Source organism: Theropithecus gelada, chromosome 7a (assembly GCF_003255815.1).
Source record: "Theropithecus gelada isolate Dixy chromosome 7a, Tgel_1.0, whole genome shotgun sequence".
In the NCBI taxonomy this organism is placed as follows: Eukaryota; Metazoa; Chordata; class Mammalia; order Primates; family Cercopithecidae; genus Theropithecus; species Theropithecus gelada.
Window position 1 is genome coordinate 15,772,258 of NC_037674.1, and position 24,339 is coordinate 15,796,596.

Genomic DNA, 24,339 nt, shown 5'->3' on the forward strand with positions numbered 1-24,339 from the left:
CCTTGTGGCGGGCTCCTGCCCAAGCCAGCCCACCCGGCCCAGCTCCCGCTCCGGAGCCGTGCCCACCGGGCCAGGTGATCTCGAACCTTCTGTCTCTCACACCCCAACAACAAACAACCCTCCGCGCTCTCCCTCTGGAGAAAGGAGGTGGAGCCTGACCTCAGCCGGAGGCTGCCGCAGCTGCCGGGGGGGAGGGCTTGGAGCTCCAGCCCTTGGGGGAGCCTTTCCTCCAGGGAGTGGTAGGGGTGGGGGGCTTGGAGGGGGCTCCAGAGCGCCGGGGAACCTCTCCCCCGGCAGCATCGACCCTCCCCCAGCGAAGGGAGGAGGGGCGAGGGGGGTGGCTTCAGTGAGTGCCCGCTTCCGACTCTGTCCCTCTCTCAGGCTGGACTGCCCTCGGACACCTCCTCCCCCACTTACACCCACCCCCTCCTTGAACTCTGCAGTCCCAGAGGCAGGGTGAGACTGGCGACCGAGTGAGCCCAAGGGCTAAGATGCGACTCTGCGGGGCTCCCGGGAGCCGGGAGGGTGCCCATCCCCCACCCCTTGACGGTAGTCGGGGGTGTGGGCGGGGTGAGAAGGACCCCGGGGACACTCCGATTAGGTCTGGAGAGAGCCTGAAATAGGGTGCAGTCCGCCGTTGTTGGGGCTGCGGAGGAGGCGACTGGGGTGAGGGGCAGAGAATGCACCCCAAGAGAAAGGCATGGGGCCCCAAAGAGGGTAGGAGACGGGATTCAGAGGGCGGGAAGGAGAATGCAGAAACAGCTTTTACGGGGAGAGGCAGACTGCAAAGACGTCCCCTGGCCGGCAATCTGGAGGCTAGCGCTGGGCAGATGGGGGTTTTGGACACAGCGCCATGGACATGTGTTCCCCAAAGTCTGAGCGCATGCAGCCCCCTTGTTCCTTCTTGTGCGGAGACTGAGTCCCACACAGTCCCTACCTCACCGGGACCTCCCCACCCCCAAGGCCGGGGCCGTAGGTGCGTTTAGGAGAGGGAGAGGTCTTGTTCCTCACTGGGCGCTCAACAGCTGGCTCCTTGGTGGTAGGAGGCTACCTTGCCCCTCCAGCTCAAGAGTCAGGAGTAGCACTTCTACCTCCCCATCCCTAGGGAAGAGGGCCCCCGCAGGTGAAGACCAGACTTGTGCACTAGGATCTGCCTGGGGGCAAATAATTTCTGGAGATCCCTTTAAGGAGGGGTGTTCCAATCCCTTTAAGAGGGAGTGGGTCACAGCAAAAGGACTATAAAAGTCCGGCTTTCTTTATTCCCCCACCCGCCGGGGGCTTCCTATGATGGGGGAAGGGGCAAGTGCTGTTGCCGCATTTAATTGTTGCCTTGGTGTCCCTCCCGCAAAGAGCTGTGCTCTTCAGTTCCTCCAGTGGGGCTGAGGAGCCAGGTGGCTCAGTAAGTATTGCGGGGACCTAGACTTCAGGTGCTCTGGGGGTTGGGATGGGGGCTGCCCCACTTCCAGGAAAGAAGATGGGACCCGGGCAGGGGTGCAGGGAGGAGAAAGTGGTCACTGCCACCACCGCAGGGACTGCACTGCTGCTGGGGTGCCCTGCCTGGTGCCAGGTGGTTGGATCTCAGGCCAGGCGGTCTTGGGGGACTGCAGCGGGCAGTGGCGGGGAGGTGCTGGGGCTGGGCTGGAGATGACGGAGCAGCCAGTCTGTCCTGGCTGTCAGTCTGGTTGTGTGTGGTGGGGGAGGGGTGCGCTGTGTGTTCTCTCTGGCCCTGGATGTTTTCCTCTCCGGCATCTCCCTCTGAGGCAGTTAACCCTTCCCGATGGGTCTGGAGGTGTCTGGGGAGAGACAGCCCCTGCCTGGCAGCAGCTGGGGGAAGACTCCAGAGACCTGATGGACCCATTCCTCTTTCTAGACCAAGTGCCAAACCCTTTTTTCAGTGGGAGACTTCTGGGCTGCCAAACATACCAAGGAGAGGAAAGGTGATGGGCCCCAGGCATTGGCACAGCTGTCCAGTGAAGTGGGGTGGGGGCAGCATTCTCTCAGGAAAGGTTACAGGACCGAAGGAAGGAGGAAGAAGTGGAGCCCTTTCCAGCTGTGGAAGGGCTTTGGACTGGGAAAGAAGGAGGCCCAGTTGCAGAGGTCCCTGAAAGTTGGGTGAAGGAGGCTAGAAGAGGCCAAAAGATCCCTTTGGGGAACAGACAGGGTGTAGCCCCTGCCTCTTCTTTGCTGGCTTGTTTTAACAAGCAATAGGGAGGAAGAGGGGACAGAGGTGGCTCAATGAGCTGGCACAGGAGGAACACTTAGTGCTTTTAGCCAGCCTGTGTCCCCGCACCATAGCCCACTCAGTCACAGCCTCTTGGGGCAGCAGATACAGTCACCCACATGGGAGGCTCTGAGGAGAGAACTCCAGCGGCCAGGCAGGCACTTGTAGAGTGGGCTGTCATGACTACTCTGCCTCCTCTCCAGTCGGTATTCCTTCCTTCCCCTCCCACCGAGACCCCAGGTAACACAACTCTCCCCTGCTAACCCCAGGGCCCCCTGATGCCAACACCAGGAAGACACCCAGTCCTGCCACCTCATCTGCTACCATTTCCTCGGCTGAGTGTGGGCTTCCTGCCACTTGGGTCTCCTTCCCTGCCACCAGGTACGTTCCTCTTCTGACCCTCCCAGCCTCCATCCCTGCCCATTATCAGGCCTGAAGTGGCTGCCAAGGTCAATGCCGCCTGGGCTGCAGACAGGAGCCTGGCCTCTCTTCTGTCTTGGCCTGTAGCATGGCTCTGCTCCCGTGGCCACCACTGCTGTACCCTCCGCCACCACTGCTGTACCCTCCACCACCAATCTCTGACGAGTGGGGGCCACCATGGGGTTAATTTCCCCATGAGACAGACTGGGACCGGGAGAGGGGGAATTCTGTGAGGCGGGGAGTAGGGCTGGCCTGCTGTGTGTTGGGGGGCCACTGCCGGGAACCTCTGCCCTATCCAGGAAGGGGAGAGATCTTTCAGTGTCCTACTTTTACAGCTTTGGGGGTTTTGCTTTCCCCAAGGGTGGGAGGTGGGAGAAGTGGCAGTGGGAGAACCTGGCCCTTCGAGACATTTCCGTGCCACAGTCTTAGCTTTTAGCTCCCATTCACGAACTTTCCCTCCTTTAAATGTGTCCCCCCAAACAGCTAAGACAGTCTGGGCCCCCTGGACAGCTCTGGAGGCAGATGGGGAACTGCTTCTGGGGGAGGTTGTTTCCCAGCCATATTGGCTAGCAGCCCTGATTGTCTTAAAAGGCTGCCTGGGTGAGCGCTGGAGTCCCAAGGTCTAGGAAAGGCTGGGCGCTGTGTGTGGTGCAGGAGGAGCCCCTCCGAAGCCCCTGGGCCACACTCCAAGGCTGGGTTTTCCTTGCTTGCCTGGGCAGCCTCAGCACTCCGGGTGCCTCTCTCTGCCCAAGGCGTTCCTGGGGCCCAGCCCCTCCCTGGGCTGCTCCAGCGCTCTGGTGACTTGACACTACCCTTTCTGCCGCTGCTCCTTTTACCTCCTAAAGCTCCCCTCCCCCGCCTGAATTGGGAATGAGGCTTTGTTCAGGGGTGAACTCAGCATTTCTCAAGAACCTACTGTGTGCATATCCCGGGCTTAGTGAAGTGAAGTCCTAGGCGGGCTCTGGCACCACCAGGTGCCCAAGACACAGCTCCTTCCCGCACCTAACAGGGACTTCCCATCTCTCTCTGTGACCTCAGCCCGCTGTGCCCACCCACCCCACTGACCCCGCGAGCGTGCTCGGGCTTGGGAAGGCACGTCTGTGGGGGTGAGAGACGGAGCCACAGCATTCGGTGACTAGGGGGAAGCCAGGTAAGTGTCTACACTTGGTTCTCCCATAGCTTGGGGACGCGAGGGAGGGAGTCCAGCCGCTCCTGTCAAGCTGCCCGCCCCTTTCTCCCTCCCCCGGAGAGCTCTGATGTTCCCCCGCGGTGGTGGAAGAGGGTGTGTGGGTGTCAAGGACTCACAGACCAGGCTCTGCTGTCAGCTGGAAATGGATGAGGGCTCCACACTCTGCTTCTGAAGAGGGTGAATTAGAAGCTGGGGTTGGGGGCGGTAGGTGAAGGGCAGAAAGAGGAAAAAGAGATGCGGGTGAGGGGTTACCGAGCCAGGACCGACCTTGCTGGAGAGGAAAGGAGACGTGGCAGGCAGGGAAGTCGGAAAGATGAGGCAAGGGCGGGAGGGGCTTCTCAGCAGTCGGGGCCCTTTTGCAGGAGTCTGGGGCCCTTTCTGCAGGAAAGGGGGGTTGTTCTCGCTTCATTTTCGGCTGGTCTTCCCGAAGCTTTGCCCTGGGGGCAGCAGCCTCCGGAGAGGGTGGGGTGTTCCTCGGCCCACAGTTTTCTCCCGCGCGTGCTGGTGAGGATATGGGGGAAAGGCGATGTGGAGGGGTGATGGCCAGGGCGGAGGTAGATAATATTTTTCCGGGGGGCTAGCAGCTGGGGGATTGGGGTCGAGTCATCGTGGGATACGGGCTCAGGTTCTTAAGACTAAGAGAAAAATCCAAGAAGCCGGCAAAGAAAATCACCCCTTGCCACCACCCTTGGCACCGCACCCCTCCCCCCAGGCCCCACCACTCCCCGCACCGCCTCCCCCGGCCGCCTCGTGCTGCCCCCTGCGTTGGGACGACCGACCCACGGTTCTGATTGGTCGGAGACCGGGAGGGGGAGCTGAGGGCCGGATTGGCTGGCGGAGCCAGCGCAGGGCGGGGCGGCTGATTGGCGGAGCTGGCCGAGGGGCGCGCTGCTGATTGGCTGGGGACGAGGAAGCAGGAAGGAGGGCGGCGGAGGCTCCGCTCTCGGGGAGTTTGTGGGGGAACCGCGAGCGGCGTAGCGGATCCCGGAGCCCGGCCCCCGCCGCCCGCCCGTCCGGCTGCCTGCCCCGCCCGTCCGGCCTCCGCCGTCCGCCCGCCCCGGCCAGGCGCGCCCGCCCCCCCCGACGGCCCCGCCCGGCCGCGGTCCCCGCTCCGCCCGCCCGGCCCCGGCCCCCAGGAGGAGGCGCTGACGCAGCAGCGTGGAGCCCGGGAATTGAGCGCCCCCGGGGGGTTCCAGCCGCCGGATTCCAGCCCGGCCGGGGCCTGCGGGCGCCCAGAGCCGCGCCGTCCGCTCCGCCCGTTCTGGTGAGTCAGGGGCCGGGGTCGAGGAGGGGGAAGGGGCGAGCTGGAGGGAGGGAGCTAGCGAGGTAGGCAGAGGAGCGAAGGGGGAGAGGACCGGCCGCCCGTCAGCGCGCCCCGCCGAGCGCGCCGCGCCACCGCCCCCGCCAGCCCGGGAAGGGACGGACGGACGGACGGACGACGCGAAGCAGGTGCGGCCGCCCGCCAGCTCGCGCAGCCTCCCTCCCCTGGGTCCTGCACCACGGTCCCGCCATCGGGGAACGCGGCGCGCCTCGAGGTGACAGCCCCCGGGGGCCGCCTGCCTTGCAGGCCGGGGGCGGGGTGGGTGGCGGCCGCAGGGTGGCAGCTCGGCCGGGCGGCGGCGGCGCGGGCGTCCCGAGCTGCGGAGGGCGGGAGGACGCCGGTCCTTCCTCGCAGCCCCAGAGCCGGCTCGCCTCCGAGTGCGCGGGCGGCGAGGCCCCCGCCGCGCCCCCTCCCCCATCGCGGTCCCCGAGGCAAGGGGCCGCGGCCGGGGGCGGCGCCGCGGGATCGCCCGCTCAGGGTGGGGGGCGCCCTCCCGCGCTGGGAGGTGACCGGTTATTGCTGGATGGGGGGCAGGGGATGAGGGCCGCGCCGGGCCGGGGGCGGCGCGGGGGGAGGGTGGTATAGACCCGACTCTATCGGGCTGAGAGGAAGGGAGGCGCCGAAGACGGAAGGGGACCGGTTCGAAAAGCGAGTGTGGGCCGCGGGAGGCCCTGCGGGGACCTTGCGGGGCGGCGGCCGAGTCCGAGGTGGGGCGGGGGGAATCGAAGTTGTCAGACCGCCTCCAAGTGACAGCGGGACCCCGTGTTCGCGGCCCGGCCTGGTCTTGCCCTGCTCGCTCCGCCGCCTCTCCTCCGGGGCTGGGGGCCGGGTCAGGTCGGGCCCGAGGGGCTCGCTCGGCGGTGAAGCGCTGGACAAAGGCGGCGCCGGAGCGGGCGCAGGTGGTGGCGTCGGGGAGGGGAGCGGGTCCGAGGCACCCACTCCGAGGGGCGGGCGACGGGGCCGGACTCTGCCCTGGGGACTGCGGGGGCCGGGGCGCCCGCCGGGAGGAGCTGCGGCACTGGCTCGCCGCTCTAGCCGCTCGCTGTTGGCCTTGAGGCTCTGGGAAGTGGGGTCTACTCACCGGGGGCCGAGGGGCAGGGGTGGGGGTGTATGCTCATGATGTGCCCTGACTGGTGGCGACCGGGTGGCTACTCACCGAGGCGACAGACCCGGTGAGCCGCTCTAGAGCCTGTCAAGAATGAGTGGTTTTTCAGCAGGCAGAGTCTGCCTACAGGCAGAAGTCTAACCCCACCTGGGACGTCTCCTAGTCGCCCATTGTCGACAGTGTTAGAAGTGCAGACGACTAGTTGGATTCGGACAGAAGACACCGCCTCAGTGGGCTCCCGCCAGCCCTCCACAGCTGTCTCCAGCACTTTTCCTTAGCCACGAAGGTGGTACCCACTTAGAGAAATGAGGAGCTGAGTTTATAAATCCAGGCAGGAATTTAATAATGAAATAAAAAGGTTTCCAGTCCTTTTACTTTGTGCCACCTGAGACTTTCCTCCCTACGCTCTTCACCTCGCTGTAGGAGAAAAAGGGCCCAGAGGGACCACATGTCTTGGAGGGACACCACTGTCCTTGGCCAGCTTGGAGGACGCTTAGGAACCACTGGCTTAAGCTGTGAGTGCCTCCAACTCCACCAGTGACCAGCTGTGAGCTGGGTGTTGTTTACCTGCTTGTAAAAACTCATTCAGGGCTCCCATGTCTCCCGTGTGAACCCCACACCCAAAAGAAGAGTTGGGATCGTAAGGACAGGGAAACTCAGGCTGTTTTAGAATGTGGATTTTGCTGAGAATCTGAGTTCGAGTCCCACCTCAGGTAGGACTGGTTGGAAGCCACTCTCAACTGTGGTTGGCTGTAATCCCACCTGGGAAAGCTGCTTGTCTGTCTTGTCAGAGGGGTAGCATGGGCATGGGAGTTTATTGATGGCTACCCCCCATGGACCTCCCGAGAATGATCTAGACCCCAGCCTGGATGGAGCTGAGGCATATGGGAAAGGGAGGTATTACCTCACTCAGGAGGCTAAAGTTTGTTCTGAGTTAATTTAATTGCGTGTCTAAAATCCAGACAGTGATGATGAATCTCAAGGCCTTTGTGTCTCCTGTGAGGCTACACGATACGTGATTTCTTTTAGTGGCGGTCACAAGGGGATGACCGGGTCTGGCCACTGGAATATGAAGGGGAGTTGCCCAAATAGCATTTCCCTCTTTGGTGGGGCTCTTACCTGGCAGGAGACTCATGCCTGTCAGATTTGGGGTTAAGGAGGGTTTGCTCCAGCGAGTTTAGCCAGTGATTAGGTTCTTTTTGATATCTCCCTCTCTTTCTTCCTTTCTGTTGCCCTCCTGTCCCCATGTCAGGCCTGTGTTGTTGTTATAACCTCCTTTTCCCTCTTGATTCCTTTGGCCCTTCTGATCCAGTCTGTATGCAGCTACCAGGTCATTCTTCCTAAAACACCTCTTCCCCGTGTCACTCTCCTTCTCACAAACTTGCAATGGCTTCCCATTCCCTGCAGTCTGACCCTAGACAGTGTCCCCTTCAGCTCTTCCCTAGCCATACCAAGGACATTTTTTCTTCCTGCATCTTCACTCCTGCCACTCCCCTTCCTTTACTTCCACTTGAATCCCACTTGTCCTTAGTCTGGTTGTTGCTTAGGCCACTCCAGGCCAACACAGTCATCTGCACCTGAGCTCATGACTCTGGATTTTCTAATGTGGTATCCTCTTGAGTGGTTTTGTAGGTTGGAAGTTTCTTAAGGGACAGGAACAATATGAGTGTTAAACCTATGTGTTTGTGTGTGTGTGTTTGTGTGTGTGTGTGAATATTCTGGTATTTCTTGTACAGTGCTGTGCACATCATTTTTGTTGAGTGAATAAATGTGGTTTGTTGCTGAGTTAGGCAGGAACAAGGAGGAGACCTTCCTTTCAGCTTCTCCAGAAATGCTCATATTGGAGTCCTTGGAGGTTTCCAGCCCTTTCTGTCAAAGGCATGTGGATGGGGCATGTTTGGGGTGCTGTAAATGGGAAATTTAACTGCTGTTTCTGATATTTCTGCTGGTGAAGAGTCCTATGGATTGCTTATGTGATACCGTATAGACATTGGAAAAGGGCTGTGATCCTGTTTTCCTCCTACCTCACCGGACCACCATTCTTTTTACCCAGCTTTGCTGCTCTTATGCAGTTTTCCTTGTTCATGCTAAATGAATCCATATGTTTTATCTCTTCTCAAACCGGGTGCAAATGAGGGAGAAAACACGATTCTGAGCACAGAAAAAACAAATACTCCTGGGTCTGGCCCAGAGATGGGACTTTTGGGCCTGGTTTGGAAGAGGTGTTTATGGGGGCATCACCAACATAAGAGGCGCAATCAGCCCCACATTGGTCCCCTCATAAAGGAAAGCTGCAGTCCCTGCTCCCTCAGGCTTCTGTTTTTGTTCACCATCAACCCTGGACCATGGGGTAAACGGGAAAGAGGACTGGTGACTGGTTAGAGGCTAGATAGTGAAAAAATATATTCTGCATCCATCCCCTTTCCCCCAAACCTCCCTTCTGTGCCCCAGTTTGATGATTAATGGACCAGCATTTCCCTTCTACGCGGGAAGGCCACCCCTCACAGTTGCCATGGCAATGCAGGCCGCTCCCCCGTCAATTAAAAAAAAAAAATCCCTACTACTTCTCTCCTCCTTCTACTGTAGCAGGAGAAAAGCCACCTCAGAATGCATCTCCTGGGCTCTCAGCTCCTCAGCTGTGTTTGCTGTGTGTCCTAGAACACGGTCCTTCCTCTCTTTCTGGGGATTGCCTGAGTTTCTTCACTCTGAGCAAATTGTGCCCCTTCTGGAGCCAGCAGCCCCTGGAACACTTCTATCAAGAAACAGAGAAAATTTCTGTTTATTTATTCATCCCTAGTGCAAATTAAAAACCAGAGAGAGCTTTTGGGTTTAAAAAAAAAAAAAAAAAAACAACCCTTTCACACCTTGTCTGGTTAGAGGTATAAGTTGGGGAGCATTTGACATCCAGAAGGGAAGTTTTAGTAAACCTGGAAGGAATTCAGCCTCCTAGCATACATGCTTCAAATTGGAGTTCTATGGGGAATTTTCAAAATTATTTTCATTCCTCCTCATCTCTCTGTTCCAGCATCCAGGAAGACTTGTGTGTTTTCATTTTATCTGTTCTTATTCCTCTTGGCCTTGCTCCGGCAACATCTGGCCTCAGCACCCTGTCGCAAGGTGAGTCATTAAGGAGAAAAAAAACCTTAAGGAAAAAAAGTCTCTGGAGTTGAGAAGTAGCCTGTGTTGAACTAAGGCTGCCAGGCGAAGCTGCCGAGTTTATGGAGCATTATACGAACAGCCCCGACATTAAAGGGCCTCTTTTTTATGAATGGGTTGTGAAGAATGTAAATAAAGCAGCATCTCTCAATGGGGAAGCATTTTACATAAGCAGTACTACCCCGACCCAAGTATTTATGGGAATTTGCTAGCACAGTCTGGCAAGGCTCACTTCCTTTGTGAACTTGCCATTGTGCTGGGGACTTTGGAGGGACAAGGAAAGTGTGCTTTGGTTCTGAGGGCAGCCCTAGCACTCCCGCTCTGCAGGTTTCCTGGCCTTGACTTGATGGACCAGCTCATGGCTGGAAATGCCTGTTAACCCTGAAGTGACAGAAAATACCATGTGTAGTCAAGAGCTCATGATAATTAGAGGTAGAGGCTCCTCATCCTGGGGTCCCGAGATTGTGTATCTCCTGACACATCATGCTACTTAGACCTCCGCCGGACAGAGGACAGGGAGGTCTTGGATGATGAAATCTTGCCTGGTTTTATGGGAGGCACCTAACTGGTGTAAAATGGGCTGGTTTGAATTTCAGCTCCTTTATGTTCCCCTGCCCACCTCCTGGTACTGCCACTAATGAGCAGTAAAATGGCTAAAAAGGAGGAGGAGGAAGAGTACCAGCAGCAGTGAGGCTGCAGATGGTCTGCTCAGGGCCAGACAGCCTGACAAGCACCCTCACTTCCACCGAGCACCGGCCCAGCCCTGGGGTTCCAACAGGGGTGTTGGTGTCCTGCCCCAGGTGACGTTGTCAGCAGGCCCTGGAGTACAGTCACCTCTAGGACTTGGTGTTGTGTTTCTGTGGGTGGGAGTGGGACCATCAGATTTCATTTTTCCCAGTGGGAAACGCCTGCACGAATGGTTATTCACTTGACTCAGTGTTCCCCCTACACAAAAAAATAACATTGTCTTTAAGATCCTCTGCAGGCCCAATCCACCAGGAGAAAAAAATGGGTGTGTCTCTCAGACTCACTAATTTGAATTGAGAACTTACTTCCAAGCACTATGACCAAGTTAACTGAATGAAAAAAGCAAGTGACTTTTCTTAATCAGTATTATCAATGTCAGGCAGGAACTTAGGTCTCTATATTTTTGCTTGCATGTGTTCCTTTTCCAGTGGGTTTGGGGAAAAGAGGTGCTTTGACCTCCTGTCCTTGGGTAAGGAGAATGGAACCTGTCTTTCTGCTGTTCTCTTGACCCCAGGGATCTCACCTGGAGTGGTGCTGATGGCTCCTACTTTTGTTCCATCTCCAATGCCTTTTAGGGACTCCTAGCCTCCATCGGTGCAGCTTTTTCAGCTTCCTGCGTGCAGTGGACAGGGGTAGCCCACACAGACCCTTCTCGAACTCTGGTTGCCTGTCCACAATGTTTAGGAATAATTGTTAATCACATTCTCATGTGGCCAGGTGGTTTAGAGGTCAATTACTGTTTTTTAGAGGACCTATGTAGAAATCGTGGGAAAGGTATTATTAGGGTGCCGCTTGATGCCAGGAGATCCTGACAAGTATGTCAGAAGGAGGGGTGAAGTCACGTTTCCACCATAGTCAGGGCCAGCAGGGCCTTCCTCAGTAGTGAGGGGTGTCTCCTGCTTTGTGCCTGGAGGGGTTTTCACATCGGCTGGAATATAAAAAAGAATTATAAACATGATGGAGGCCACGTGCCGTGGCTCACACCTGTAAATCCCAGCACTTTGGGAGGCCGAGGCGGGTGGATAACTTGAGGTCAAGAGTTCAAGACCAGCCTGGCCAACATGCTGAAACCCTGACTCTATTAAAAATACAAAAATGAGCTGGGTGTGGTAGCATACGCCTGTAATCCCAACAGCTGCTTAGGAGGCTGAGGCAGGAGAATTGCTTGAACAGAGAAGGCAGAGGTTCCAGATCACGCCAGTGCACTCCAGCCTGGGCGACAGAGCAAGACTGTGTCTCCAAAATAAATAAATAAATAAAAATAAAAATAAAAATAAAAAGGATTGAATAACAGAGATGATCTCCAGAGAAATTGAAAGGACTTGAATTTATTTGGCCCAGATAGAGGTAGACAAGGGGCAGTTAATATGTCTTTGCATGTTAAGATGACAGTTTAGAGCGTGATGACCAGTTTTAGTCTTCATTGCGGTTTGGATTGGAGGAAGGGAATTTCACCTGAGTCAAGAGATACGGATAGATGCCTGGTTGGGTGTTACCTTTTTCTGGCTTTACTCTAAAATCAGGACAATGTATTCTTGAAGCTTTCTCATTTATTCATTTATTTATTTAGCTGTGACTTAACTTCTTAGCATCTCACCTTTTTCTAGGATATGAAATGTTTGTTTCGCCTGGGTGCAGTGACTCACGCCTGTAATCCCAGCAACTTTGGGAGGCCAGGACAGGTGGATCACGAGGTCAGAAGATTGAGACCATCCTGGCCAACGTGGTGAGACCCCGTCTCTACTAAAAATACAAAAATTAGATGGGCTTGGTGGTGTGTGCCTGTAGTCCCAGCTACTCAGGAGGCTGAGGCAGGAGAATCGCTTGAACCCAGGAGGTGGAGGTTGCAGTGAGCTAAGATTGTGCCTCTGCACTTCAGCCTGGATGACAGAGCAAGACTCCATCTCAAAAAAAAAAGTTTCTTTCAAAAAAAAATTTTTTTAATTATATTTATGTTTTAGCCCATACATACCATTTAATTGGAGTACATCTTTGGTTCCTCTGTGGTAGGAAAACTAATAATGTGTGGTAATGCCAATAATCAAAGCACAGAAAAATAAAACTGAATGTGCAAGTTATCTTGCATCTTGGTCTGTGATCCAGCAGCTGTCCTGCGATGCCCTAAGTAGAGGCAGCATGTCGCAGTGCAGGAAGTGTGGACCTTGGTGTAGACACTGGGATGGCTCGCCTCAATCCTGGGAGGATTTTAGCAACAATCCTAAAATCTGGAGTGCAGTGGCGTGATCATGGTTCACTATAGCCTCCACCTACCAGGCTCAAGCAATCCTCCCACCTCAGACTCCTGAGTAACTGGAACTACAGGCACGCACCACCATGCCCGACTAATTTTTTATTTTTGTAGAGATAGGGTCTCGCTGTATTGCCCAGGCTGGTCTCTTAGCTCTGGCCTCCCACAGCACTGGGATTATAGGTTATAGGTGTGAGCCACCACTCCCACCCAGCATCGGTGATCCACCCACCTCGGCCTCCCAAAGTGCTGGGATTACAGGCGTGAGCACCGCACCGGCCTTTTAACTCTTTGTAACTGTTTTTTTTCCTTGTTAGGATGAAATGGTAACAACTAGCTCATAAGACTGTTGTGAAGGTAAATGAGGTAGTGAATGTAGTGTGCTTAGGACCTTCCCAGGAGCGTAGTGAGTGCTTGACAAACATTGACCATCCTTTTACAGTAGACACCTCTGCAGTGAATCAGAAATTTCCAACCCTGCACACTTAGGGCGTCTGGGGACTGATAATGCTAACTTTAACTTTAGTTCTTTGCTCCTGATTTCACCTATCTGTGACATTCTTTGTCTTGATACAAGTGTCCGTAGTACTACAGTCACTTGCTTAATGGTTTAGGGGCAGCCAGTGGAATGCTTTCCTGAGGTAGCTGGGCAACTTGGGAGAGAGAAGAAAGAGGATAAGGCCAAGCATAGTGGCTCATGCCTGTAATCCCACCACTTTGGGAGGCTGAGGTGGGAGGATCACTTGAGCCTAGGACTTTGAGACCAGCCTGGGCAACATAGTGAGACCTTGTCTCTACAAAAATAAAAATAAATTTAAAAATTAGCCAGGCATGGTGGTGTGGGCCTGTAGTTCCAACTACTTGGGAGGCTGAGGTAGGAGGATTGTTTGAGCCCAGGGATTTGAGGCTACAGTGAGCTATAATTGTGCCACTGCACTACTACAGCCTGGGTGACAGCAAGACCCTGTATCAAAAAAAAGAAAAAAGAAAATGAAAAAGGATGGTAATGAAGGAAGGTTGTGCCGTGAAAATACAAGAGATTTCCTGTTGTAACCTTGTTGCACTGTGGATTAAATTGAAGATGCACAGTGGACTCCTGGGATGGAGGAGAGTTTTGAGGTCAGAGGGCTCTTGTCTTGGGCCTCAAGTGGCACTTAAGTCTAGGATAAAGATGTTACACAGGGTGGGGCAGGTGGACAGCCAGATCTTCATTTCTTCTTATTAAGCTCTCGTTAAGTCATGTGGGTGGGATTTACTGTTAAGAAAGGCAGAGCCTACCTGCCCCCATAGGGCTGGCATCCTATTGGAGGTGGCACTAGCCACTTAACTAGTTAGGTGAGTGATATTTGGGTAGGGTGCCCATAACTCTGATAGGATCTGCCTTGCGATTCTGCTGCTGCTAGTGGAATGTGGGGAAGGCCTGGTCTTGGATCTTGTTCCTCACAGCTGGTTCTTTCAGGAGGTTAGTGCTCTGCTGGGGAGGCTGGAGACAGCTCCATCTTGGCCTGGCTGGCTAGTTTCTGTTCAGGACTGGAGCTAGCACCTGTAGTCTTGGCAAGCCATTTTAGAAATCTGAGTTGTTGGTCCATGGAATATCCTGGTGGTTGAACCAACACACGTTCTTTGCCATTCCTGGGCAGGTGCTTGGAGAAGGCTGGTGAGCTGTTCATGTTTTTTGAAGAATGGTGCATCAGTAGCACAAGGTTTCCCCTGGTTCTCCCGAGGCCCGTTGCTGTGCTTTGGGGTGCCCTGTCCCCTGTTTTATTCCTCCTACATTGTTAGCTGCTCAGAGCAAATGGGTCTTGCTGCAGGTGTAGGTTTGCCTCTGGCTGATCCTGGGCAGTGTGGCATCTAGATGGGAGGGTCTGAGGGAGCCTTAGCCCAGAGTTAAGGGGTGCCCCCCAACCCCTGCCTGGAGTCATCCTACGTGGAGCCAATAGGGGTGAGTCTGGGAAAAGTTGCATTTGTTTCCTGCTTTAAGACTTCAGCTTTCGGGCCGGGCACAGTGGCTCACACTTGTAATTCTAACGCTTTGGGAAGCTGAAGCAGGCAGATCACTTGAGGTCAGGAGTTCGAGACCAGCCTGGCCAACATGGTGAAAACCTGTCTCTGCTAAAAATACAAAAATTAGCTGGCCGTGGTGGCGAGTGACTGTAATCCCAGCTACTCGGGAGGCTGAGGCAGGAGAATCACTTGAACCCAGGAGGCGGAGGTTACAGTGAGCTGAGATCGTGCCATTGCACTCCAGCCTGGGCAACAAGAGCATAAACTCCGTCTCAAAAAAAAAAAAAAAAAAGACTTTAGCTTTTGTTTGTCACCCCTTCCTGCATCCAAACATTTATGAAATGAATTTCTCAGAGTGCTGCCCACTCCCTTCTGGGCTTTTGTTCCCACGGTACACGTGGCATAAAGTAGGCCCCTCAGTAAGTGTCTAAATGCCTGGCTCATATGTACCCTCTGAGAAGCTGCCTTGGGGGGACCCCTCAGCCAAGCTCTGAGCAGTCCATTATAGCCCTTGTCACACTATCTTGTTGTCTTCCTACCAGCCCATGCTCCAACTCTTGAGTCTTTTGCGTTTTTTCCAGCACTTCGTCTGGTGCTTGTAGGGGAAAGAGAAAACAAATGAGCTTGTATTGAGAACCTACTGGATTCCAGGAACTCTGCTAGGCACTTCACACACATTCTTATTTAACTTAATCCTCACAACAACCTTGCTGTCTAGACAAGGAAACCAAGGCTCAGAGTTCAAGCTGTTGACTAAGGCCACGTAGGATTAGCATTGGCATGAAGTGGCTTCCAGCCCCACATAGGTCTCCCCTCTGCTGTGGGGGGCCAGCAAATGTTGGCTGAATGGGCAAAGGTCACAAGAGGTGCTGTGTGCCTGAGAATGAGGGGCAGGCTTAGCTGGGCTAGCGCCTGTGGATGCCGGTCTACCTTATGCACACAGGAGTTGTGTACTGGAAAGAAGCTGGGGGAAGGCATGTTGCCTAAAGTAGGGACGGGTGCCTTTTAAGAAAGCGTCTAAAGACTAGTTTTTTATTGCATGTGATTACCTTCTAATTTGTCAGGTTAAAGTTCATAAGGCAGAACACTGGTACGATTAAAACACAATGCTCTCTGCCCACTCTCCTCACTCGGGGATCTGTGTGTTGTATAGCAACTTCTAGATCTGAAAGGTATACTCTTGTTTCTCTTGACCTCAGCCCCTGCCACCAGACCCGAGGGCAGTCTAAAAACAAGCCTGTGTCCAGATGGATCAGGCCAGTTCCTTTCAGCTGTACTTCATGCTTCCTGCCTAGGTGTTTTTAGGCTCCCAGTCTGGTTGCAGAATGAATTGAGTGCCCACAGCAAGTGAGGCTGAATGGGCACTGAGGAGGCAGGGCTAGTGGCTGAGGCCCCTGCTCTCTCTTTGAGGACAGTGCTCCTTGCAGCTTTGTGCTGTGGAGCTGAGACTTCTGCTCTGCATGGGTGCCTGCACCGAAGCCTCATTCAGGTGGCACAGACAGGCAGGACACACACCCTCTGACCTCACCTTGTGGGTCAAGCCCTGCTGTTAGCATCTGAGGAACCTGGCCTTTCACTGTAGAGTTGAGTGTTTCTCAGAGGCACAGAGCTGCTGTTCAGGGTCTGTTGGGATAGTTTCTGCCCCAGCCCTCTTGCTGAGTTGTAAACTGAACCCCCCACAGTTCACCCCACACTGGGCCCTGCAAGGGAAAAGGAGGAGTGTCATCATCATGGGGTGGGCACTTAGGGTGTATTTAGTGGAATAGTGGCAGAGCAAAGTTCAGGTGCAAGCTTGGGTTTTCAGATTTCTCACTGGGGTAGGTGGAATCTGTCCCAGGCTCCTGCTGTGGGGAATGGCCAGCCAGGGCCATCTGCCCTCCTCTGTCGGGTTGGAAGGATGGGGGAAGTTGGCCTGACTGCCTCTGCTTACCACCACTCTTAAGGAAGACTCTTTTTGGTATATCCATCTTAGATGAGGGATCTGGAGTTTGGAAAAGTTAAATACATTGCTCAGGAGGAAGAGAGCATTTAAATCCAGGTCTGCCTGACTCAATGCTTTGGTTCTTTCTGCTTTACCAGCTTTTTTTTTTTTTTTTTTTTTGAGATGGAGTCTCGCTCTGTCGCCCAGGCTGGAGTGCAGTGGCTCAATCTCGGCTCACTGTGAGCTCTGCCTCCCGGGTTCAGGCCATTCTCCTGCCTCAACCTCCCGAGTAGCTGGGACTACAGATGCCCGCCACCACGCCTGGCTAGTTTTTTTTGTATTTTTAGTAGAGACGGGGTTTCACCGTGTTAGCCAGGATGGTCTTGATCTCCTGACCTCGTGATCCGCCCGCCTTGGCCTCACAAAGTGCTGGGATTACAGGTGTGAGCCACCGCGCCCGGTTTACCAGCTCTTTAAGAGATTCAGTAGCTACTAGCTGTGTCTTTACCTGGCTTTACCATAAGAATTTCAGCAGCTTCACCTGTTTCTCCATAAAGTAACAGCAACTAAATTTAAGTGAAAAGGAGCCTGGTTTTGTGCCCTTTCCACTTTTCTTCCCTGATAGAAGATTCAAGAAATTCAGTGCTCATGACAAGTGTTTTATTCCTTTCACGGATGGGAGGGGTTATTCCAAGAGAGAATGCAGAGGAGGACAATGCTGAACTCAGCTCCAGTTGTGGTTTTAGCTGTAATTGGAAGGAGGTGGCTTCTAATGGGGCAGGGTCCTTCCCAGCCCTCACTCAGATGACCTGATTTGCCCTTATCTAAGACTCCCACGATTCCCTCCCTCTCATTAAAAATAAACCGGGCTGGGTTTGATGCCTGTAATCCCAGCACTGTGGGAGGCCAAGGTGGGAGGATTGCCTGAGCCCAGGAGTTTGAGACTAGCCTTGACAACATAGTGAGGCCCTCTGCACCCCTCCCCCCCCGCAACCTGTCTCTACCAAATTACCTGGGCATGGTGGCACACACTTATAGTCTCAGTTACTCAGGAGGCTGAGGTGGAAAGATCACTTGAGTCTGGGAGTTCAAGGCTGCCATGAGCCATGATTGCACCACTGCACTCCGGCCTGAGCAACAAAGCAAGACCCTGTCTCAGACAACAACGAAAAAGAAAAACCAAAGAAGCCTGAAAAGCAAAATTTAAAGTGCAGTCCTGAAACCCTCAGGATGGTGTGCGGGGTGCAACTCAGAGCTGGGTAAGTAAGGGGAAAGCAGCAACCACAACTGAGGGCCACTTCCTGCCCCGGGCAGCCTCTGCTTGTGGGAGTGATCTGGGCTGTGACCTGCCCTTCCAGGCCCCCACCCTTGTTTCCCCAAAGCAGTGCCAGCACCCCATGCTCCTCTGGGCCTCTTGACTCTCCCTTGAACCTTCAGCCCAGTGCAAAGCACCTTGGTTGTGCTCTGCTCGTGCTGGTGGGGTTGGTGTATGGTGCTGCTACACCCTGAGGGCCAGAGCAGGGCATCTGTCTGTCCCTTTCTGCTTCTGTGGAGATGACTACTCCCAGACCCTACTGTGACAGTTTAACTGGGCCTGACCTCCCCCTCAGTTTTGAAATCCTGATGCCCCTGAGGTGAAGGTGGCCTGTTTGCTGTCTTTAGAGTACACTTCTGAGGATTTGGGATTCAACCTGTGCTTCTCTGGGTCTTTGGTCTGTATGCCCACCAGCCAGCCACTGTCCTTCCTGGCAGCTGTATCAGAGCTGGGGACCATCAAACTGGTTTTCTCCAGTGAGAGTTTTCTTGACATCTTTTAGTGTCAAGAAAGTGCCCTGGGAATCCCTCCTAGAGACCTTCCCAAGGGGGCATGGACCACTCGTGTCTGGGAGGACACAGCTTCCCAGAGAGGAGGGGATAGTGCTGAGAGAACCCCAGCGTACCTTGTCCCCTAGTAGTGGTTGAAAGTTTCTGGGTGAGCTAGTGCATAAGTGGGAGGGGCAGCAGGAGGATTGGCAGGGCTAGGAGAGGGGAACCAAGCCTACTACTTTGCTGGGATCCCCTCTCCCCAACCAGCCCTGTAGCTGGGCCGTCCCTTGTGGGTTGGAGGGGCCCTGGCAGGCTTGTAGCCCCTCCGCCCAGCTCCACCCCAGGGAAAAAGTTGCAGCCAAGCTTCTTGCTTCTTTGTCTGCCTTCAAAGCATGACTCACACGCTCTGCCCAGATTGGAGTGCAGCGAGAGGCAGGCAGCAGAGACCCCAGCCTCTTGTTAGGATGCTGAGTGGCTGGACTTTGCACCACAGGAAAGCTAGGAGTTGTTTTGTGATGTGCTTTTGATGGCTTTGGGTGTTTTTAGCGAGTGACAGAGGATTTGGCAGATTTTAGGGAGGCTAGCAGGAGGCCGTTCTGCTCGATTTGGAAATGTGACTCGCACCCTGTGATTCAGAGGCTTCCCAGGATCGTCAGCACCCTACCCCCCAGGGGAGCAGTGGATGTCCCTGAGGGACTGGAAAGCTGAATGAGAGGTTAAAGAGCAACATTAGTCCACAGGGAACAGATTCTCAAAGGCTCTGGGCTCAGACTCCTGAAAGTGGAAGCTGTGTAGTCAAGGCACTGACTTCTTTCCCACCTCTCCGTGCTTGGGACCTCTGTGTGTTGAGAGGGGAAGACTGAGTGGGGACAACCATCCCAAGATCGATGACCATCTGCCCATGCAGCCAGTCTCCCAGCAAACTGGAGGTCGGGGTGGCCAGTCATCCCCCTGCTAAGAACGCTTCCACTAGTCAGGCCTGACAGCACCTCCCTGTGCTGTCTTTCCCAACTGCCTTCTCCTCACTTTGTACTTCGTGTCCTTTTCCTCAAAGACCACAAGCCCAGGTGATCTCCACTTTGGCTCCCAGCCGTTCCTAGGCCCAGCCCCTCTGGTAACTTGGGGCCTGTTGAGGGGCTTTGGCCCCTGCTCAGATGCATTGTCTGTTCACTCATCCATCATCTCCAGGCCTCTTGGGAGTTGGAGAGGGCTGTACCTGGGCTTCCTAAGAAATACTGATGTGCTTCTGCTGCTTCTCATTGCTTGCTCCTCCACCTCCAGTACAGGGGTGCCTGGATATGAGAGAAGGGGCTGTGGGTTATAAGCAATGGGATGCTTTATTTTATTTTTTTTGAAACAGAGTCTCGCTCTGTCGCCCAGGCTGGAGTGCAGTGGTACGATCTTGGCTCACTGCAACCTCCACCTCCAGGGTTCAAGTGATTCTTCTACCTCAGCCTCCCAAGTAGCTTGGACTACAGGCTCGTGCCACCATGCCCAACTAAATTTTTTTTTTGTATTTTTAGTAGAGACGGGGTTTCACCATATTAGCCAGGATGGTCTTGATCTCCTGACGTCGTGATCCACCCGCCTGGACCTCCCAAAGTGTGGGGATTACGGGCGTGAGCCACCACGCCCGGCATTGCCAGGAAGCCTGCTGAGCAGACAGGGACGGGTGGTCACCCTGATTGCAAGCAGGAAAGAGACTTAGGGAACCTAGCAGATGCCTGGGATTTTTTAGGAGCTCTCCGTCTGTGCTTCAGGAATGAATGGATTTGCCTTCTGTGACTCTGTCTTGCCCGGGGTCTGGTCTCTGAGCAGTGGCAAGTCCCCGCACGTGGCCAGAGCAAAGCCTGTCATGCTGCCTCTCCTTTCCAGTTTTCCGTGTCCTTTCTCAGGGGTGAGGGTTGCCCACGCCACACTCAGCCTGGTTTTCTGAGAACTCTTTCTCAACTAATGCAGCATGTCTCTGGAGTGGAGGTGTCCAGTGACCCCACCCACTGGCCCAAGGCCCTGGGAGCTAACAGGGGAAGATTCAGGAATGCCTGGGAGCCCTCAGGCTTGGGACTTTCAGCGTTAAATCCTGGCCCAGCAGGGACTGCTCTCAGTTCCTCTGTAGAATAAGTGTGAACAACAATAGCAGTGGGGAAATTAAGCTGAAAAGCCTGGGCCTGCTGGGTGGGGATGGGTTGCAGGGGTGCCTGGTGAGGGACAGAACTTGTCTGGCACCTTACTTGCCAGCCCGTGTGCTTTGGGTTGAGTGGTAGGAAGTGAACAGCTCTGCAGTCTCTGACCACCGCCCCCTGCAGTTCTTCATTGCCTTGGCTCTGCCAGCTTCCAGTGCACAGCCAGCTCTGGCCTCTCACTCAGAACTGAGGCTCAGGCTGCCGCAGGTGTATGTTGGAGTGTTTTGCCAAGCAAAGTTAGGGGATGATGCCTGGTCATACGCATTTCCTGTCAGGGGCTTTGGGCTCCCTGAGACTCTTCCCCACCTCCTTGCATCCTGCCCCTGCCTACAAAGAGGGAGAACTGAGCACAACTAGCAAGGCAGCGCGTTTGTCTCCTGTGTTAGTGCTTCTCTTTGATACTTTCTTTTCCCAACTCTTTGTGGCCGGCAAGGGTTTAAAGCGGTTTGGCAGGTCTAGTGTGCAGCCCCTGGGTTTTCTCTATCCCCAGGAATATGCTGATCCCGGCCATACTGTTACCCTTGCCCTAGGTACTGGCACCCTTTGGGCTGCTCTTGCCTGGAATTTGAACCGAAGTTCAAATGAAACTTCTCCACCATGGGCCCCTCAAAGCTGAGACGTCTCCACCTTGGGCCCCTCAAAGCCAGGCCTTCACCCTTGATAGAGCTTTTCCAGCCAGACCCAGGTTGTGGCGATCTTGCTTTATGTGCCAGGGGAGGAGTCCTCAGAGACTGACTTTGCCTTCTTCATGGCCCAGCAGGCAGGTTCCCCATCTCAACTCTTCACTATCTGTCTTCTTATCCTCCTGTGGCCAACCTCAGAAGCCCTGTGTTTGGGGAGGGGGTTGTTAATGCCTTGGTTATACTTTTGAAAGAATAGATGGACTCCTGGCCAAGCGCAGCAGCTCACGTCTGTAATCCCAGCACTTTGGGAGGCTGAGGCGGGCATATCACGAGGTCAGGAGATCGAGACCATCCTGACTAATATGGTGAAACCCCCTCTCTACTAAAAATACAAAAAAATATTAGCCAGGCATGGTGGCGGGCACCTGTAGTTCCAGCTACTTGGGAGGCTGAGGCAGGAGAATGGCATGAACCTGGGAGGCGGAGCTTGCTGTGAGCTGAGATCTCGCCACTGCACTCCAGCAAGACTCCGTCTCTCAAATAATAATAATAAAAATAATAAAGAATAGATGGACTCCTACCACTCAAGCCCCCATCTTGGGAGGCTCTGTCTTCAGAGCCTCCTCCTATCCAGTGATGAGTATCTAGTGAGAGAAGGACGGAAAGAAAACAAAGAGCTTTGCCACCAGCTCCTCCTATCCCCTGTCCCTGGGGTCTGCATTGCTCCCTAGGCTTTTCAGGGGCTTAGTTCAGAGATAACCCTAGGCTAAAAGGAAAGAGGGGGAACCAGTCCTTGCACAGCTGCTGGTAGCCTGATTCCACTGCACCTTCACACTCTGGAAGGGGAGTCCTGGGAAAACCCATATTGGAGGCCAGGGTCACTGCACCTGGGGCTGGGTAGGCTGCAGTGGGAGAGAAAGCAGGCAGGGGCAGGCCAGAGAGGGCTTCTCTCATTGCCCACCTTCTGTCCTGCAGGTTGGAAGTACTCCATGACACACACTCGGAGAAAGTCTCTTCCCATGCTGAGTTCGGGCCCCAGTGGCCGCCGAGAGCCCCTGCAGATGGAAGACAGCAACATGGAGCAGGGGGCTGAGGGTGTGGAGCCAGGCATGCCTGAGAGCCCAGGTCACCTCACAGGGCGCCGCAAGAACTACCCACTTCGTAAGCGCCCATTGGTTCCTGAGAAGCCCAAAGCCTGCAAAGTGCTGCTGACTCGCCTGGAGAATGTGGCCGGTCCCCGGAGTGCAGATGAGGCTGATGAGCTACCGCCTGACCTGCCCAAGCCCCCCAGCCCAGCCCCATCCAGTGAGGACCCTGGCCTTGCCCAGCCCCGCAAGCGGCGCCTGGCCTCCCTCAATGCTGAAGCTCTCAATAACCTGCTGCTGGAGCGAGAGGACACCAGCAGCCTGGCAGGCACCCGCCGCAGTCGAGCGGGGGATCCCCACCGCAGCCGTGACCGTGATCGTGCTACTGGGGGCTGGTCCTCCTCCAAGAAGCGGCCCCGGCTGGGGGACCTTGGAGGAGGAAGTCGGGACCTGTCTCCAGAGCCAGCACCAGATGAAGGTCCCCGCCGAGATGGAGACCCAGCTCCCAAGAGACTGGCTAGCCTGAACGCAGCTGCTTTCCTAAAGCTGAGCCAGGAGCGGGAGCTACCCCTGCGTCTGCCTCGTGCCCATGCAGAAGTAGATGGGCGCTCCACTGAGCCCCCAGCACCCAAGGCCCCGAGGCCAAAGTGGCCCAAGGTCAATGGCAAGAACTATCCAAAGGCTTGGCAGGGGGCCAGCTCTGGGGAGGCTGCAGGCCCACCCGGCTGGCAAGGCTGCCCTGATGAGTCATGGCCGTCTACAACTCCTCGCAGACCATCCGTCCAGCCATCTCATCAGCCCCTGAGCAAGGCTCTGGAGAGCCCTTTGGGGCTGCGCCCTCACCTACCCCTGCTGATGGGTGGACAGGCGGCTCTGAAGCCAGAGCCTGGGCGCCCAGGCGAGGAGTCACCTGCCCCTAAGCAGGAACTGCATCAGCCCTCGTTCCCCACACCTCAGCTGTCTCCGCTGCCGATGCCTGGCAACCCCGCCGACTATAGTGGCCTATGTGTTGGGCCCGAGCTCACTGCACTAGGCAGCTTCTACCTGTACTGTGGCCAAGAGGGGTTGCAGTGTGGGGGCTACTCGCCCTGCCCCATGCTCCCTGAGGGCAAGCTATCCCCAGTGGCTGCACCTCAAGAAGAGGGGCTCCTCTTGGCCCCGAGCTCAGTGCCCTCAGGCACCCCTTTTCAGCACCCTCCCTGGGGCTCCTCTCGCTACTGCTCTAGTGAGGACACTGGAGTGAACGGCTACAGCATCTGCGGAGTGTTGCCCCTGTCTGTCACCCGCGCTGGCACTACCTGTGGCGGCTGCCCATACAAAATGCCTTTTGCAGCAGGTGAGGCTTCCTGGGTCCGGGATATACTGAGGAGTCTCAGAGACACAGCATCCCAGGAGGTTGGGCCGTTGATCTGAGCAGGGGTCTCCCTTGGGGTCTGGCTGCTAACTGGAAGGTAGGGGCTTTCAGAAGCGAGAACTCCCGTAGTCTGTGCCCCAAGCAGAGGAGCATTCCCAAGAACAGGGCCCCACGTATAGTTGTGGACAGCCTTGCTCTTCCCAGGCTGCCTGTGGAGATTCTTGGCCTGGCAATTAGGTAGCATTGCAGTGGTACAGGCCACAGGAAGGCCTCTCTTCCCTCCTCATCCTGGGATACTTCTTCTTAGACTCTGAATAGCAGGTTAGTTATTGGAATTAGGACTTTTACCAAACTGTTCTAATGGCCTGGCCCTTCTGCCCTTCTCAAGGAAAGCTAGAATTCCTTACTTTCTAGAAACCAGTACTCTCTGCATGCAGGTGAAGTTCAGTATTCATGGGAAGAGTGGTAGGTACCAGGCTCAGTAGGTGGTACCTACTGCACAGGGCAGCTTTGCCCTGGCTATACAGGCCTTGAAAAAGAAGTGCCCAGACTGAGCATCACTTTGCTGGGTGTGGATAGAGAGGGTACACCATGAGAACAGACAAACAGAGTTCCCTGACGTGGATGGAATGCAATCAGGGCCCACAGCTTTGGTGTCTGCCTGCCTGACAAGACCCAGACACCTGCCCATGCTCCGGCTGTTGAGACACTCCCAGAATCATTTCTCTTCCCTAAACTGGCAGAGGTATCCTCACCTGCCTCTCCAGGCTCCCTGCCTGCCTCCTGGGTGGAAATGAGACATCCTGGCCAGCAGGTCTGGCCTGCTGCTGGGGAGGTGAGGGCTGAACCTTCCAGATCTCCCTTCCCCCCACATCCTTCCTTGTAGGGGTCTATAAAACAACTTTATAGACCAGTTGGCCCTGGCCAGACTGGTTATTTCAGGTTGTGGCTTGAGT

General features: G+C 55.0%; 1 protein-coding gene across 4 annotated transcripts in view; it reads left to right on the top strand.

Annotated features, from left to right (window-relative positions):
- Positions 1-3,541: 3,541 nt before the first annotated feature.
- The window catches only part of BAHD1 (bromo adjacent homology domain containing 1), a 28,470-nt gene continuing 7,672 nt past the window's right edge, over positions 3,542-24,339 (top strand). For 2 of the 4 annotated variants that reach the window (XM_025390676.1, XM_025390678.1), the window contains exons 1-2: positions 4,953-5,094; positions 21,920-23,365. In XM_025390676.1, coding sequence (XP_025246461.1) covers positions 21,934-23,365 — 1,432 coding nt within the window. In that variant the 5' untranslated portion in view covers positions 4,953-5,094; positions 21,920-21,933. Of the gene's footprint in view, positions 3,792-4,952; positions 5,095-21,677; positions 23,366-24,339 lie in introns of those variants that run through there. The other 2 variants (XM_025390679.1, XM_025390677.1) reach the window with 2 other exon arrangements.